This window comes from Acanthopagrus latus, chromosome 24 (assembly GCF_904848185.1).
Source record: "Acanthopagrus latus isolate v.2019 chromosome 24, fAcaLat1.1, whole genome shotgun sequence".
NCBI classification, from domain to species: domain Eukaryota; kingdom Metazoa; phylum Chordata; class Actinopteri; order Spariformes; family Sparidae; genus Acanthopagrus; species Acanthopagrus latus.
In genome coordinates, this window is record NC_051062.1 from 8,542,571 (window position 1) to 8,558,114 (window position 15,544).

Consider the following 15,544-nt stretch of genomic DNA (forward strand, 5'->3'; position numbering starts at 1 on the left):
TCGGGGAACCATTAAGCCTAGCTTAGCTGAGCTTAATATGATTAGTTGAGAGGGGTGAGACCGCTCTAAAACTGTTAAGTTGTTGGTTAGAAAACCTAAAACTGAAAGACACTAAAAGGTTCTGTAGAGTTGGTTGATAATTCTCTGTTAGTACGTGGCTATGTGCAACACCATATTCATTTAATCAATTATTAATCTAAAAATACTGATTAGAGCAGCTGTAAGTGCATTTTGCTGATATTAGTTGGGTAAAAATTGTTAGATTTCTACCTATAACTATTTCTGCACTATTGTGTTCCCACATTTACTCAAATGAATGTCCTTCTTCCACCTCAAATGAAGAATAAGATTAAGGATCAAAATGACTTACTTGAAGTTCCCCTCCAGTGGCACCTGTACAATCCCTTCCTCCTCTGCAATAATACTGTGCTCCTCCTGAAGAACGAAGCAAAACAAGAAAACCTAAAAAACTGCGTGGTAGCAACTTTTCCGCTGCAGCAGTGAAACACAGGTCATCAAGAGTCTGCCTTCATTAAAGTCTACTCCTGTACCTCTTGTTGTGCATCCTCCAGTTTCTTCTTCTTCCACTCTGGCATCAGGTCGTCCAGCCAGCTCAGTTCTCTCTTAGTGAACATGAAGTCTAGCAGCTTACGAATAAACACCAGGGCCAAGACCTAATGCGGCAGAAACAGACAAATATCAACCAATCATATGCATTAAACAAGCATGTATATGTGCACAGATAAACACACTCTGATTACCATCATGGGGAAGACGATGGCGGCCTTGGAGGTCTTGATGACCCAGAGCAGGATCAAGCAGCTGAGCTGGACGATGGTGAAGAGGTGCACCTTCCTCAGTGGGACGTGACGAAGGTAGATGAAGTCCGGCTGATGTTTGGCCGGCATGCTGAACAGCCTCAGACGGTCAAAGAACTGTATAGAAGCAAACAGATAATCCATTCGTTATCTTGCATCTTTTTCTCAATTAGTTCTTCTGATCAAGCACCAGCAGGCAGAATCTGGGCTCACCTGGATGCCTCTGAGTGAGGACGCTCCCATGTACAAGAAGACGCCGTACAGCACAGGCATGGGGATGAACTGGAGACAGACAGACAAATAATCTGGATCAGTGGCCATATTACAGGAACTCGTCTGGAGTCTTATGTCAATTAAGGATGATATTAGGGATTTTTGGTAAATAATTTTTTTACTGTTCATCCACTGACCTTTAGCACAGAGGTCATGAAGACAGAGCAGCCCATCAGGGTGAAGATCATGAGGCCCGTGAAGCGCTGCTCTCGGATGCCCAGGAACTTGGGCTGCTCTCCGGGGGCCGAACACTCTGACTCCAGCTTCAGGCTGTTGACATGGGAGATGGAGAGCACGGTGGCTGCGACGAACCATGGCAGGCCCATCACCGAGCACACACCCAGCATCACCCCCACCACAAACAGGTCCAGGTGGTAGCCACAGCCTTTCTGGAGATTGAGAAGAACATGGCAGATTTAGGTTATTTCATAAACAAATTGGGGGCAGGTGGTTGTTTTTATCTCTTATCTTAAATGTCAGTTTTGAAAATACCTTCAGTTTGTGCTCCTTCCTGTTAATAATGACAGCTGTGATCTGTTGGTCCATGAAGATGAGGATGGTGCAGAGCAGAGCAGGAATGAAGGTGATGATGGTGGTCCACCAGGGGTTAGGCCCCACAGGGTTTATAAGCCAGCCACGATCGTCTCTAGTTGGCTGGGGAGAGCAAAGAGAAAGGTAGAATGAAAAATAATATGATAAGAGAAATCTGATGTCTAAAAATATATGATTTTTAATTTATTTTCATTTGACTTTTTAAAGCAGAGGACTTCAGTCAGCTATTGATAAACAGCCAAAGGATTGAAAATTTATAAAAAATTATCTAGTTTTCTGCAGTAGTATAATCAAACGTGCAAACAAAACTAAAACTAAAAAATAACAAAAACGTAACCAGCAAATTTCATTCATGTTAAAAAGAATAAACATCACAATTGGATGGCATCAAATCTAAACAATGTTACTGTTCTCCATACATCTCTCTTGGCTGTTTTTCTTTTAAGGATCTATAATGGAGGCTTTCATGTGGACTTACTTTGAACTTGTTGGGAACCTGTAATTTAGGTGAGGGGATCCCCAAGGCATAATCTACAAAGACCATTGTGAGGATGGTGATGAAGACGGCAAAGTCGCTGATGATGCCCCGCACCTGAAGAGAACAAAGACATTACACACTTCAGACAGTTTTACGGGGGCTGGATCAAAACACAAACTCAAGGCAAAAGTAAGACACAATATGTGCACACTGTACTGAAAGGTTCCAGTTTAAAATAATTAGCAATTTAATGTGAATATATGTAAGTTAGAGTTGTGAGTTTTGTTTTTATTTCCCTCTAGTGTCTGCCCATTGCTAGCTTGTATGCACTTTGGTCATTGAAACCCTTTTGGATCATTATTAGATATATACATAAATGTTTCTATGTTATATCTTTCTGCATGTGTTGTAGTTTTGATCACTGCCTCCTTTGGTGAATTATATTTGGTATGTTGTTGTATAATGTTACTTTTGATCTTTATTTTCATATTTTGACCTTCAAAAAAAGGCATGTTTTTTTCCACCACAGTGAAGCATCAAACAGGTTTTCGTCTGAGAGGAAATTTACTGTCAATTGAGCAGATACATATTGTTCTGCTTGATGATCTCTTCGTAAGACAGAACAATTAGTCTACTGGGAACTGTCCAAAATAGTCCCTCAAATCAAACCCAGGTGCAGATATGTTGTCTGACTTTGAGATAACAGCAGTGACATCACCACAAGGTGGCGCCGGTACACTATAGATTATTGTGTCAGCATCACGCCACATATTACGCCCATGAGTGTCATCTCAATGATAAATCATAGAAATTGCACACATAGAAAGGCCACACAGACTGCAGGATGTTTGCTGTGCTGTAAAACAACCAATAGATGGCAGCACACTCTAAAATGACACACAGGCAAAGTTAGGACATGAAAACCAATTTCAGTGCAATTTCAGATCCCAAAGGCGAAATGAAAAGTAAATCGAGGACTGTAAAATCAATGGAGCTTTAATTCACTTGATGACAGCGTTAAACAGGAACATCATTTCCAAACATAAAGATGTGTTTGTGTGATATTTAGGGACGATTAAATTGTGGGTACACGTGCCTTGGTGGGGAAGTAGCGGCTCGTCTTGAACTCCTTGAGGAAGGCAGACATGAAGACGGTGGAAAAGAAGAGGACCACGCACCAGAAGAGGACGTCGGGAATGTAAGGGCCGTGAGGGCTACAGGCGGTGCCCACGAAATCTCCATGGAACATCTCGCACTCCTACTGGCACCAGAGGACACAGTGATGATGATGATGATGATGATGATGATGATGGTGATGATGATGATGAAGATGGGATGAGGCCAATAAAAATGATTAGAGTGGCAGTGGCGATAATGGCGATGATGGATGTCGGCAGTGAATTAGTGAAGTCTGAATACCAACAATGTAGAACACTCATTATTGATTACTTCAGCGCTCGATGCTTTAAATATATATGTAGTGCATGATTCATGCATTTGAAAACAATCCCTGCCTTCCAGACTAGTTTCTGCTATACGTCTGATGAGCACGTGTAGGAGTGACGCAGCATGTAGTCACTGGCACGACTGATTTGTGTCTGGAAGTGTGAGAATCCACTCATTACACCACGTCCACATTCTCATTCTGCACGACTTAATCCTGTGAAATCCTGCCCACACGTTCTTAATCCCTGCCTAGACTCATGACGCTTCTTGATAAAGCAAAATGTGGGCAAAGTAAGACACAACACAGTGCCAGAGACTGTGAGAAATAACCCCAACTTCCAAGGGAAATTTGTTTGTGGGCGAAGTTTGAAGGCTGTGCGCTATTTATTTCCCCTCTTCTCTCCTCCACACACACTTTGACTGCTATTACTTAACAGCTTACAGATCCAGATCTTCTTTGGGGTGTTTATCCATCATTAGAAGTCTACTTGCATCCAAGAAAGTCTGTTTCAACTCTAGGATCTTTAGGCCACTGAAAAAACTTATTACCAACAAGCTATAATATGCTATAATTTTCTCCACATGTCAAGGGATCCTTACCTTGACCTCCAGCATGGTCCAGTTGACTTGGGAGGACGTGATGTTTCTCTCCTCCCAGTACTGCAGGGTCTCATTGCTGGGGTCCCTTGGCTCCGTGCACATACACCTACAGAGGAAATTTTTATTTAGTGTTCTGAGAACAAGTACTATACTAATAGAGTAAAAATAAACATATTAATAATGACACTTTTGGTAAGAAACACAACCAAAAGAAGAATGAAGTCAGCTTGTTTGACTAACATAGTTCAGTGTGCCCACTTGGGATTTTGAAATTAGGGATTTTTCAATTTGCTCTACATTTTTTAGAGCATAAATTGGCTAGCGGGTGATTTCATCTTCAAAACAAAGCGTATCACTGGAGAAAATTAATCGATATTTGCTGCCATTAGCTAGTTAGCTCAGTCAGCCCTGCAGCTAGTGGTCAGCGAGGGAGTGTTGGTGTTTGCACCAATTGGAAAGGCAGAGGGGGTACCTGGTTAGCATGCTAACTTCAGTAAATAACATAACATAAAATGCCATAATGTCAAAACTGTTACTCCATCGCATTCTGTGGGTTAAAACTCAAATACTGCACCTTTAATAAATAATAACAAATAATCATCAGTTGCCGCTTTAAAGTACACACCAATGTTCCACCATCGACATGATATGAGTTTTTCTGCTGGCATTTTACAAAACTAAATGTCAGCATCCCCCGCTGTCCACCACACCAGAATAGAAAACCACAGAAGGAGCTCTTGGCTTCACACAGCTACTCCCCAGCTTAATGCATGACGCTCCTGACACACACTCAACATGGGATTATTCACTGTAAAACAAAACCCATCACAGCAAAACTGGACAGGATGTCTACTGTACCACTGCACCATCTGTCCGTTTGATGACGCAGCAAAACATTGGAGCACGTGCGTGCAAATGTGCCAAGTTGGGTTTACTGTGCGTGTAACACAGGGCTGCAACAACAATGACAACATCAGTACAGAATACTTAAAGGAGGCAATTTAATTTTTTTATACTCCAATGGATAGATGACTGGGAATGATATACAGTATGTAACCCTAAGTCAGCAGAAAATCCTTAAAAAAATAAAAGAAAACTGAAATATTTTTTAATTTCTCATAAGAGTATTCATTTTACATTTCATATATATAATTTTGGCCATTAAATGTTGGAAAATGACAAAAAACCCTGAGAGGCAACTTATACAAAGAATTCTGTTTAAGTCTTATCTTAACTATTTTCATGACTTGAGAACAGGTGAAAAATTTGACTGGTAAAAAAATAATGATAATACACAAATAGATAAAAATAATTCAACTGGAAAAAAATGTTTCTAACCTGTATCACCTATTTAAAAAAAACGGGAGAGAGGGGTAGTCCCTATTTTAACTGCACTTCCTCAAATGAAATTATTACTTTTTCAATGATTCACTGTTTAAGAATTTGAGATCTTTTTTAAAAACAATGTCCACTTGATTTCGAGTAAAATCTGGACAAACACAACAGATTTGGCTGAGTTATGACTCTAAGAAGCAGCACAAATTCTAATGCAAATTCCAGATCACGTCTCTCTGCTTCATGTCACAGAATAATGGAAAAATTCCAAAATTTCCTTGTTTTACTTGCTTTGATTTCACATTCAGAGACAATACAATATCATTATTAAACAAACGAAAAAGGAAAGCAGCATTTAGGGATTTCAAAAAGGCTCTTACCAGTACTGCGTGAGTTTCTGAAGGTCGTTGTTCTTATTGATGGGGTAGTGATGCCCCAGGTGGAGCAGCTTCTCCAGAGCCTCGTAGATGAAAATGATGCAGATCAGTGCCGCGAAAGCTTCCTCGGTGAAGCGTGTGATGTAACAGACAAGCGAGCTGGCATCCGTGGCCACCAGCAGTAGACAGAAGAAGGCCGTCCACAGGCCAATGCAGGCCCTCAGGGAGAGGTAGGAGAGGCCATACTCCCTGAGAGAGACAGGCGACAGAGGAGAAGGAATAAGCAATTAGATATGGCATCCCTACTCAAGCAGAAAGCACAACATCAACACTAAACAAAAAAAAGACATTTCTACAAAAAAACAAAACAGGAAAAAGAAGATAACCTACTTGCAGAACTTGAAGAGGATCTTCTCAAAGACGAGAACTGGCCCCGTGCTGCCCAGGATGGTGAGGGGCTGCCCGGCAAAAAGGGAGTAGGCTATCCCAGTCATGGAAGCCCCGAACAGGGACTCAATAGCACTCTGAAATAATAAGGGAATAACTCTCCGATTCAACTTGTCGCTTCGATCAGTCACTTACTTCTGCTTCACTGTTAAGTTAATTTCAACCAAAACTTTATATCTTATTAATTTCCCTCATAAATATCAAGGCACACCTCCTCATTCAATTTTAACAAGACTAAGAGTCTACTAAATGTCTAGCCGCCCTGTGAGGGTGTGCTTAAACAGAGCAATGCATTAAGCTCAATGCTAATGCTAGCATGCCAACATGCTCTCAGTGATGATGGTAACATTCTGATGTTTAGCAGGTTGAGAAAGCCAAAATGAACGCTAAACTTCAGGTTTAGTTGCAGATGTAAGGCATTGGCTTGGATAGAAACACAGCACAAGCTTACAGAACTTTTTCTTCTATTTGTTAGAAGTAGAAGTTAGAAGTAAGTGTGGAGCAACATTTGAAATTCAAGGCTATGTTCCCTTTACTCAGCAACTAGTTTCAAGGTGCCTTTGAGCAACAAGTATCAACAGTTTAACTTTGACTCAGGGTGTGGATGAAAAGAGCCTCTGTTCTGAGTCATGTGTTCCCCAGACAGTGACCCTGTATGTAAATTTTTAAAAAAGAACAGCCAGATATGTCCCCAGGAGGTGGTGGAGACCAAAAACAGCGCTAAAAGAGAGTGAATATCAGCCAAAACATGACTCTGAATGAATGCTGATGTTGCCCTGTAACTACTCGGTTGTTAACAAATTCAACATACTTTTAGGTCTGATCATGGTCTCTTGGAGTAAAGATCCTGCTTCTTACCACACGTCCCTCTGTGGCCTCACCCAGGAGTCCTCCAAAGGTGATGACAGGCGACATGCAGGCGCAGTAGAGGAAGAGGAAGGAGGCCAGACACTGAAGGCTGATGGCATCCGTGTAGTCAGAAAGGTAGTGAGGAGCCTTTCGCTTGATGTCCAGGATGAGCCCGCCAAATATCCTATGGTGAAACAGGGATTTAATCAAAGAATTACAAATTATTCCTTGCGTATATATCTTTTAATCTTGTTTAATAAAATCCATAAAAAAGAGGAGACTTACTAATACTAAGTATTAAACAGAAAAGATACAGCATGCTGCTTATTGAGATTTAGAGGAGCTAGTAGGTAGATTTTGTTATCTTTGGACAGGACCAGGCTGGCTGGTCAACGTTCAGTCTTTCATTATGATGCTTTAGCCAAGCGAAGCTAATGGCCTCCTGGCTCCAGCTTGATATTTAGCATGCAGACATGAAAGCGGTATAAATCTTTTCATTTAAGAAAGGGCAAGAAAGGGAGTATGCTGATTGCTTAAAACAATTTTTGAGCTGAGCAAAGACGCACTGAGCGTTCCAGCCCATCTATTTTCAGTGTTACTCGTGCGGACGACAAGAAAAAAATAGAGGAACAGGACAAAGTGCCACCACGCTGAGCTTACATCTGTGACGTGAGTGTTTAAATCCATGTAAAAGCTGCATGTGTGTACATTAGTTGACTCATGCATCTATCTTTGAGCGAGCACACTCTCCTGCTGCAGCGAGATGGGACCTAGCTGGAGGTGGTTGCTATGGCAACGGTGGGCGGGACTTTATGCTTATTTCAGTCGGAGCAGTAGGCAGGGATGCCATGGCCCAGGAGGTGGTGGTGGAGCGAGAGGGGAGGGAAGGAGGGAATCGGTTTGATAGCTGAGACTGGGCTTCCGGCCAATCTTAGCTGGGATAAGAGCCGCAGCATACCGCAGCTCAGCAGCAGCACGTCACTCACCCTGCTGCTGCTAAACCACCGACATCTACACTTCACACCTATGCACACATCAGGAATACTCTGGTTGTCACTGGGGGATTTCTGAGTGATGACAACATGATGCTTTTAACATCTTTAATCCCTTCTTTAAGATCTCAATATGTGCCTCATTGTTTAATCTCGCTATCTAAAAGCCACAAAGTGCTTGTAAACTCCTCCAAAACACATTTTTCCCCTTTTCTTGTCACATTTTGATCCTAAAGCTTTCAGAGTGTGTTGATATTTTTTACTGCATTACACAAATACTACTGAGCCTGCCAAGCGACTAGCACAAAAAAACAAGTTGGTCAGCAAAGGAATCACTAGCAACTGTTCAAAATAAACAGTTTATGGAATAGACTGGAAGACCTGTCTTTTAAATCTAACTGAAGGAATTAGACACAGGAACATGTTTAATGGTTAAGCTACAATTTAAAAAAGCCAACAGTCTAATGAGGCTGTAGTAATATAGAGCCTCATTAGGTGTCTCCTGTTGCAAATCAAGTAATTACTGTTTATTCAGCAATGAGAAATGATAGAAATTCAATTTCACAGCACAAAAAAGTGCCTTGTTATTAGCACCGGGGCATGATTATCATAATGAGGAGAGCGAGAGTGAAGAGACTGGAAATAAACAACACACCATGATATTATGTGTTTTGATTAATGAATGCAGTGTTGGGGGAAGCACGTCTTTACTTCTGTAAAAAATAATTAATTAATGAGTGGTCTAAATACAATTAATGTGAATGTACCATAAGTAAAGTAAAGTAAAAGTGCAGTTTCTAACTGTGATGGATCAACACTCAAGTAGCATTTTACTGTTGTAGCTGAAGGAGCTAGAGTTTTAGAGCTGGAGCTGCTTTATATACAGTTAATGTTTTCTTAGTACAGTGGTTCCCAACCTGGGAGTCAGACCCCTCTAAAGGGTCACAAGATAAATCTCTGAGAGGTCGTCAGGTGATTAACTGAAATAAAGTTTTACTGCACGAATTTGGACATCCCTCTAACCTTTTAGCTCTTTGAAATACTAGATAATTTAACCTCTGTTGGCTTCAAACTGCTTTTTTAGATGAAACCATGTGAGAAGTTGAAGCTGGAATTGCCTCCAGTGGTGCAGGTGAGGCATCTCATGTGTTAGAAATAACTACACTATGTACAGTAGGCCTACTTGAGTAAATGTATTTATTTACTTTTTTGCCACTGAGTAAATGAAATTTGCTGTGTGAGGACCAGTATGCAGGTATGCATTATTGTGACTGAAGTCTTGTGTGACTTAATGTGTGGGATAGAGTGCTGGGATGCCTTTTAAAGTAAGATTGAATTGAGATTCAAACAAAAGGTCTTTGTGGAGTTGAAGTGTGAGGAATGATAATGGGCCAGAAGGGTAGTCTGCCTCTTCAGAGAGCTAAATTTACAGTTTGGGGACAGCGAGACAGCGAACAGGCGACAGGCAGACGGGGACAAAGACAAGTTTAGAGAGCTCCAGGCTGTACATCACGAACCATGCGGTTTCTCTCTCACACATACCTCCCAGTGCGCTGGAGCTCAGGGCCACCGTGCCCTCCATGTTCCTCCAACTCTCCAAGATCTGTCACTCCGTTGGGAACAGGGGGAATCTTCCGCTTTTCCTGTGAGGTTAAGATCACCGTCAGTCAACTGTCTGTCTTCATGAGAACAATAACAAGCGTCAGCTGCACTTAAATCTCCACTGAGTCACCAGATGTTACGCTTATTTCAAACAAGGCTCAGTCCCAAACGAGTGATCCCTTATGCATGAATCTGGCATATTATGACTCAGAGTTCATCAGCATAACAATCTAATTGCACAGTGGCGTGTCATTAATACACCTCAGGAGCCTAATGACAAAGAGGCAAAGGAACATTTTTTTAATCATCAGGAACAGCTTTCTTTTAGATAGCAGCATTTCTCTCTCCACAACAAGATGGTGAATCGCTTTTCAAAGGCGACCAAAATAACTAATGGAGGAAAAACAACTAATGTTTTGGAGAGGATTGAGAGCAGAACCCTGGGGAGAGGCATCAAAGCAGCGAGTACAACGCAGTTGAGATTAGACGAGAACGCAGATGTTTAAAAATTTCTCAGCAGGCAACACGATGCAGAGGGGACTCATAGGAACGGATACATACACAGACTCAAACTCTAAACACACTTTCAAATAGTTTAGTTAAGTAGTTTTTGAGTGGCAGCTTCTTAAAAAAAAACAAAAACGGAAACAGTCACCCATTTTTACCTCTTGTTACAAGCAACACGTGCCATTCTTGTGATGTAAATATGGAGTTTACCTGAGAGGGCACATTTTTGGGAGGCTCTATTCTGATGGAGGGGTCCCACTCTCCGGGAGGTAACACCGTCACCTGGTCCAGGAACTCATCAATGCCCGCCACCAGGTCGTTCCTGTCTTTGGCCTTGTATGCAACATCATGGAAAATCTGTCGAGTAAGATAGAAAATTTGAGTGACATGATGACTTTAATTATTATTTTCTTTATTAGAAAATAAAGAATATTTAATTTTCTGCTCTGTCCTTTTCTGCTGAGTCATTGAGTGCATTTCTGTGGATTTACAGACAGAAATTTACATACCAGAGCTATAAAGCTTTACTCAGCAGGGGATTATCTCCATACACAATATCAACAGCACAACAACTTGAAATGTCACATTATTTAAAATATCCCATTATCAGAATAACAGAATATGATTCTTGTACACTATACACACTATATCACGAAGCAGATGGACATCCATACGCCTCTATTTTCGTACGTCCCAGAGGACAACATCTGGCTCCGATGATGGGTGGTAATATTAGCTCATAGCTGCACTGTGGGAAATGCTGTCACAGTCATACTCAGCTGACCCCCAGAGGCTTCTCCAGAGGTCAAAGGTCAGGTTCTGAAAGGTAGAGCTACTCCCTAAGCCACTCTAATGCCACATCAACAAACACATATAAAAGATGTAATGCCTTGGTTGGGACTTCTTTGGAAATGAGTCAAGGCTAGAAAGAAATAAGATTTCTTAAATTCAGTTACTGAGAGAAATGTCTTTATATGATGTAGGTTTCTGGATATGAGACAGCACAATACTTTATAAAGTTCTTAAAATCAGTTCCACCTTAACCCAGAGCTGCTTTCAAGTTATCTAAACCAAATCACATTCCAAGTCTTTGAGAAGTCACTTTATCTATAATCTAATTTTGCTATGGCAAGGATGCACTGAGGATGTAGCGGCTGGTAGCTCCTACAAATTATTCTACATTTTTATTTTTCTTCTTATGGCAGCAATACCATGAACAGAACTGGAGAACAAAGTGGGTGTTTTGGATTACGAGCAGCTGACTTTAAGACCATTATGACCCACAGTATCTTTCTACCATCCGACAAGCCAGACTGCCCCAGGGAGGAAGAGAGTCAGAATAAGAGCTATGCTAATCCAGCTTGGTTTATGACTGATATGGACAAATAGGACTCTAGCTGGCAGAACAACGTGTAATCAGAAGCTATTGTGCCTACAGAGACCTGTCTCCACCACATCATCTCGGATCAAGCGCTTGCACTCGATGGGTGGACCATGTTTTGAGCCAGCAGAGAGCGGGACTACAGCTGGACGAGGAAAGGTCGACTCTGAGTTTATGTCAGCAATGCTTGGTGCCACAACCACAATATCATCACCATCATTTTGCCACTGTTTACATTCACACTGACACAAGATGCCGTACGTGTTCATGTATATTTGTATATGTATGTATATTTCATGTGTTCATGTTATATAAATAACTGTATATTTGTCATTTATGTAGCAAAAAGGAGTTCATGAACTTCCATTTTGTGTTGTATAATGATGATTAAATTCATCGTGGAAATGTCTTTAAAAAACTAAAATAAATTGTTTCTGTGTCTGAATAATTTTCACAGCCTCAGGGATGAAACTATCCTTGACACGAAGAGGTGAAACTATTGAGTTGATCATTTATGTCTAAACACATCAATTTTATAATGAAAAGTTAATTTTACTCATTTACTCGAATTCAGGGTTTTTCTCACTTTTGTGTGAGGTACGTGGTACAAGTGAAGGTGTCCTCTTTTCCTGGTTACGTTATTTATTAATCACGAAAGGTTGGTTGGTTGGTTTATTAAATTTACTTGAATGTGAATACTTCTCCTAGAGCAATTTGAACCTTGACAACATTCTATTAAGGCCTCACCTCGTCAGTCATCAGGGTAGCAATAGACCGGCCAATTTCATGATACTGTGGACCTTTTCCAAGAGGGCCGAGCAAGATGAAAAGAAACCTGTGCAACACAAAGGAAAACAGTTTTCTTGGGGAGTAAAATTCAAATCCTTTTCTAATGAAGCATTCAGGGAATCATCAGCTCAACTGCACAGACTTGACACAGAGTACAGAGAAGTACAGAGAGGGGGCTTTTCAGAGCAGCTGGTGTATAACCTGGTGGTGATGGGAACCTCAGCCAGTCCGTTAAGCAGCACAGCAGGAGCAAGGCGGATGAAGGCCACCACAGGGCGGTCTAGGAACTCAAGCTCCCCCACCAGGACGTTGGATGCCTCGGCACCTGGAGGGATCTTCTTCATGAAGTGGAGGTCAATCTGTGAGACAGAGAGAAACCATAACAACGCTAATACAAAATATTAGTATTGAAAACATGTGGTTTGAGGTTTACGAATTGAAAGTGATTATAAAAGTGAAACAAAGTCCAAAACATTGTCTGGATCTGATTCTAGTGGTCCACTCAACAAAAGAAAACAAGCTTTACTCCTGTTAAATTCCAGTCAGTTTCCCAGGGCATGAGTCTTACGGTGACCATTTCACACGTAACCCAATCTTGGTAAAATATACAGCACTAGTAATGTGTCCACTATCAGTGCCCGTAGATAAACAGCAGGATCAGCGGTGGGTCCGGCTGCTCACCTTGCTGAAGTCGACGGCACTGTTTTCTCGGCTGACGTCCTGTTTGCCCTCATTGTTAGCCGGCTGGGACTGAGGTGAGACTGTTTGGCCTGTCGGGCAGAGCAGGAAACCAACATGATGTCAGCTTTCATTATCACAACACTGCTTTCCCACACAAAGACAAAGGTCTCCAGTGAGTGACTAGAGGGTACAGTTACATTCTCCGAAAAACTATGATACAACAGTGGACCTTTTAGGTAGGTGCTGTACATTTGCTAATGACAAAAGACACAGTGTTGTACCATTTTTCAGAGTGTACCGTGAGTAAGCTTGATATTAATATTAATATTATTATTATTATTATTATTATTCTATGATGAATGCTTGCTGGTGCAGTGGACAAAGTGATTTTAGCTAGGCTCAATCTTCCCAAATCAAGTGTAGTGAACTAAATAAGATACAATCTTTGACTTCCATTTCAGTCTCATGTGTATCAACTAATAATTCCTTACTTACATGGCTTATTTGTGGGGGGGTTTAAACAAAGCCAAAGATTGCTCCTTTAAAATCTAAAGCAATTTGTGATGTGGATGAACCAGTTGTTTGAGCAAATCACAGAATTTTGACAGAAATTGTAAAAAATGTGGTTTGCTCAAACCCTGACCTGTTTTAGTGAGGGTGTAATACTGCTACTGTTACAAGAATTGTTCAGCACTTTAAGAAATACTCTTACACTCTTTACTTTTGCCAAGAGTTCAATGAGAGGATTAATGCCACTCTCATAGCTCTATACAATTACAAAGAGACAGTGAAGCCAGCAGCCAGTTAGCTTAGCTTAGCTGACTGTAAACAGCTGGCCTGACTTAGTTCAATGGTAACAAATCCACCAAACATTGAAGCTCAACATTGAACAGAACTAAGATAGCTGTTTCCATGCTTTATACTAAACTAACTATCTTAGCTTCATGTTTTGCAGACAGGCATGAGAATGATATAGATCAATGATGAGACTGTTACCAGTATCATCATTTTGGAATCTCAACCAATCTTGCATGTTCAAAATGAAGCCAGTCGCCAGTTTCATCTTAGCATTAACACTATGGCACATAACCCCCTTTGTTAAACCCCAATTTGCTTACTTTCTACTGGGTTTCTTACTATTTCTTATAGATTAAACAAGATGTAATCTTGTAATTAATGACCTGTTGGCAGAGCTTGTCAGCCTTTTCTAAAATAAACTTTTTCCTGTGTGGTATGATTAACTCTCAGCAAATAAGTAAATAAGTGTATTTCCCAAAATGTTGCACTATTTTTTAAAATAGCAGTCCTAAAGGCAACAAAATGAGGATTATATTTTGTGTTGTTAAGTGACACCATTAATTCAAAGTGAGAAGCTATCATTATTAGTAATTAGTGACTGAGTGTAGAACATGACTCACAACTCTGCTATGGTTTCTAGTCATGAAACACATTGACAAGAAAAGGGGAGCATTATCATGAGTCTTTGGCACATTGCTTGGCCACATACATAAATAATTCATAATGACTACACTTTCTAAGATGTTGAAAGCACTAAAAAAAGTACATACTGTAATCATCTTTCATTGACTTTACTTTTAAGATTCAAAAATAGAACAGCTAGAGGGACATCATGACTGTGAGCAGTCGGCGCATGAGGAAGAGAAAGCTGCATGAGTTTAAAAATGCAGTGGTTTTCTTCTCTCAATTACTTTCTTCTTGACTGCGCATAAACTCTTTCTAACCCCTCATGATGATACTCTCCTCTTTAATGAGTGCCTTTTTATGCTATCACTACAACTATTGCAGTGCTTTTAGTGTTTAGTATAAGCTAAGGCGTTCTGGTTGCCTGTCCAGATTTCCTGCTCTGTGTCTTCATGTTCGATGGGACAGTAGCCTTGTGCCACTGCCTGGAGGACACTAAGGCGTTTGGTCGAGGCTACGCCAAAGCCTGTGTCTGTTGCCAAGTGGCCATGGCTCCTGGAGGAGCTCGAAGGTGATGGAGTGGTGGACGGACATGACACGCAACACACACACCGTGGCCATGCAACACTGGGAAAAAAGGTCTTTCTGGGAGAAGCACTCTTTGGAGGTGTATTATCAGGCAAATACTTGGGAGTGTGATAGAAGCCATTTACTGATTAAGTGTACAACACACATGCGCACACACATGCAACATACAAACACATACACAAACACGGAGAAACACAACAAGAGGAGAGAATGAGATATCAAACAGCAGTAAGACAACAAGTCACAGATGGACACACTTTGGAAAAATCATGCAAAGGATTACAAGATTATACATAAAACATACTTCATATATTTACATACAACAACATTTATGATCACCAGGGAAAAAGGCAGAGACTAATACAGAGTGAAGAAAAGACTGCAGTCATGATAAGTAGCAGGTGTGT

The 15,544-nt window shown here is 40.9% G+C and overlaps 1 protein-coding gene across 3 annotated transcripts in view; it reads right to left on the bottom strand.

Annotated features, from left to right (window-relative positions):
- LOC119014957 (sodium-driven chloride bicarbonate exchanger-like) overlaps positions 1–15,544 on the bottom strand; it is a 42,936-nt gene that overhangs the window by 3,116 nt on the left and 24,276 nt on the right. For 2 of the 3 annotated variants that reach the window (XM_037090425.1, XM_037090424.1), the window contains exons 8-24: positions 13,128–13,216; positions 12,648–12,805; positions 12,405–12,492; positions 10,487–10,633; positions 9,710–9,810; positions 7,185–7,359; positions 6,270–6,403; positions 5,883–6,128; positions 4,168–4,273; positions 3,218–3,379; positions 2,122–2,235; positions 1,584–1,745; positions 1,229–1,480; positions 1,032–1,100; positions 762–935; positions 552–674; positions 371–435 (exon numbers count right to left, since the gene is read on the bottom strand). In XM_037090425.1, coding sequence (XP_036946320.1) covers positions 371–435; positions 552–674; positions 762–935; positions 1,032–1,100; positions 1,229–1,480; positions 1,584–1,745; positions 2,122–2,235; positions 3,218–3,379; positions 4,168–4,273; positions 5,883–6,128; positions 6,270–6,403; positions 7,185–7,359; positions 9,710–9,810; positions 10,487–10,633; positions 12,405–12,492; positions 12,648–12,805; positions 13,128–13,216 — 2,365 coding nt within the window. The remainder of the gene's footprint in view (positions 1–370; positions 436–551; positions 675–761; positions 936–1,031; positions 1,101–1,228; positions 1,481–1,583; positions 1,746–2,121; positions 2,236–3,217; positions 3,380–4,167; positions 4,274–5,882; positions 6,129–6,269; positions 6,404–7,184; positions 7,360–9,709; positions 9,811–10,486; positions 10,634–12,404; positions 12,493–12,647; positions 12,806–13,127; positions 13,217–15,544) is intronic. The other variant, XM_037090427.1, reaches the window with a different exon arrangement.